The following is a 1692-nucleotide window of genomic DNA, read 5'->3' on the forward strand; positions in this document are numbered from 1 at the left end:
AGGTACAGGCTTGCACAGCCCTTGTCCAGCAGGCACAATGCCCTGGCTTCCATCTCAGCACTACTAAAAGAAGTTTACTAAATATAAAATCATAAGACACTTTGGTGTGTTGCTGAGGGTCCAACTTAAGTTGGAATGCTAAAAGTGATTAAGAAATAGAAACTAAAAACCAACCAGTCTGCTGTTCAACTTTTGGGTCTGGTGTCACTTTCAGGGACTTATCCTCTTCTAAAAACAATGTTATTTTCAAAGGGCTAGACTTTGTCATGTTGCATTCAGTGAAACCTAAAAAAAAAAAATTTTTTAAGAAATAGCATACTAACATATATAATAACCCAGATTTTTAAAACTAGGCATTACATATTTTTATTATAAAACAACACAATCATTTAAAAATTCAAATCTAGGACTATATAAAACATGGTCAGAACATCTGTGTCCTCTCTCTCTCTTTACTTTTCTCTCTGAATGTGGGCTCCCATGCTCCCTAGGCTGGCCTCACATGCCTGGGCTCAAGTGCACCTCTGCCGCAGCTTCTTAAGCAACTGGGCCTACAGGCACAGACACCCCCAGCCACCCTCTCTTAAATTTCTATCTCCTTTCCTACTGAAAGAGAAGGGAGATAATAATACTATCAAGTGACTGTTTGTTTCTCCTTTTTCCCTTCTAGGCACACATATATTTTATTTTCTCGGAGGGTGATCATGTTATATTATACTCAGCAATTAGCTTTTTACTTTTAAAAAGTGTCAATAAAATCGTTTTAAAAGTAGGACTAGGAAGAGACAACCCAAATATAATAAGGAACATATATGGAAAGCCCTCAGCTAACATTATGCTATGTTAAAAGATTGAAAGCTTCTTCTCTAAGATCAAAAACAAAGTGAAGATTCCTGCTACCCCATTTCAACACATCCTTTTAAGCCCTAGCCAAAGCAATTAGGCAAAAAATAAAATAAGGGTATCTATATTAGAAATGGAGAATTAATATTTATCTGTTTACAGATTATATGACCTAATATATTGAAAATCCTAAGGATCCCCAAAAAAAACCTGTTGGAACTAATAAATTGTTGTTATAATACATAAAGTCACTGCTTAAAAATCAGTTGATCTAAATTCAGTGGTGCATGTCTATAATCCCAGCTCTTCAGAGAAAGCTGAGGCAGAAGGATTATAAGTTTAAGACTAGCCTGAGCAACTTAGTGAGACTCTATCTCAGAACAAAAATTTTTAAATGGGGGGAGGAATGATGGTGCACACCTGTAATTCCAGCACTAGGGAGGCTGAGGTAGGAGGATCACCACAAGTTTGAGGCCAGCCTGCCCTACAAAGTGAGTTCAAGGTCAGACTGAACTGTATAGTGAAACCCTTTCTCAATAAATAAACAAATAAATAAATAACGCTGATCAATAAAATAGAATAGAAAGCCCAGAAATAAACCATCACTTTATGATCAAATCGTCTTTAACAAGGGCACCAGGCTGATTCACTAGAAAAGAATAATCTTTTCAACAACAGTGCTGAGAAAACTGCATATCCTCATGCAAAACAATGAAGGTGGACTCTTATCTTTTACCACACATAAAAACTAAGCCAGGGGGCCTGTTGGTTAGCTCAGTTGTTTAAGTGCTTTAGTTCAGTTGTTTAAGTGCCTGCTTAAGCAAAGGCAGTCAGGTTCAGGATACTGTG

At 36.9% G+C, this 1692-nt stretch overlaps 1 protein-coding gene across 2 annotated transcripts in view; it reads right to left on the minus strand.

Annotated features, from left to right (window-relative positions):
• Anln (anillin actin binding protein) overlaps positions 1 to 1692 on the minus strand; it is a 90982-nt gene that overhangs the window by 56660 nt on the left and 32630 nt on the right. For both annotated transcript variants that reach the window (XM_023713479.1, XM_023713478.1), the window contains exon 9: positions 175 to 285. In XM_023713479.1, the coding sequence (XP_023569247.1) occupies positions 175 to 285 (111 nt within the window). The remainder of the gene's footprint in view (positions 1 to 174; positions 286 to 1692) is intronic.

Source organism: Octodon degus, unplaced genomic scaffold (genome assembly GCF_000260255.1).
Source record: "Octodon degus isolate 3935 unplaced genomic scaffold, OctDeg1.0 scaffold00031, whole genome shotgun sequence".
Classification (NCBI taxonomy): domain Eukaryota; kingdom Metazoa; phylum Chordata; class Mammalia; order Rodentia; family Octodontidae; genus Octodon; species Octodon degus.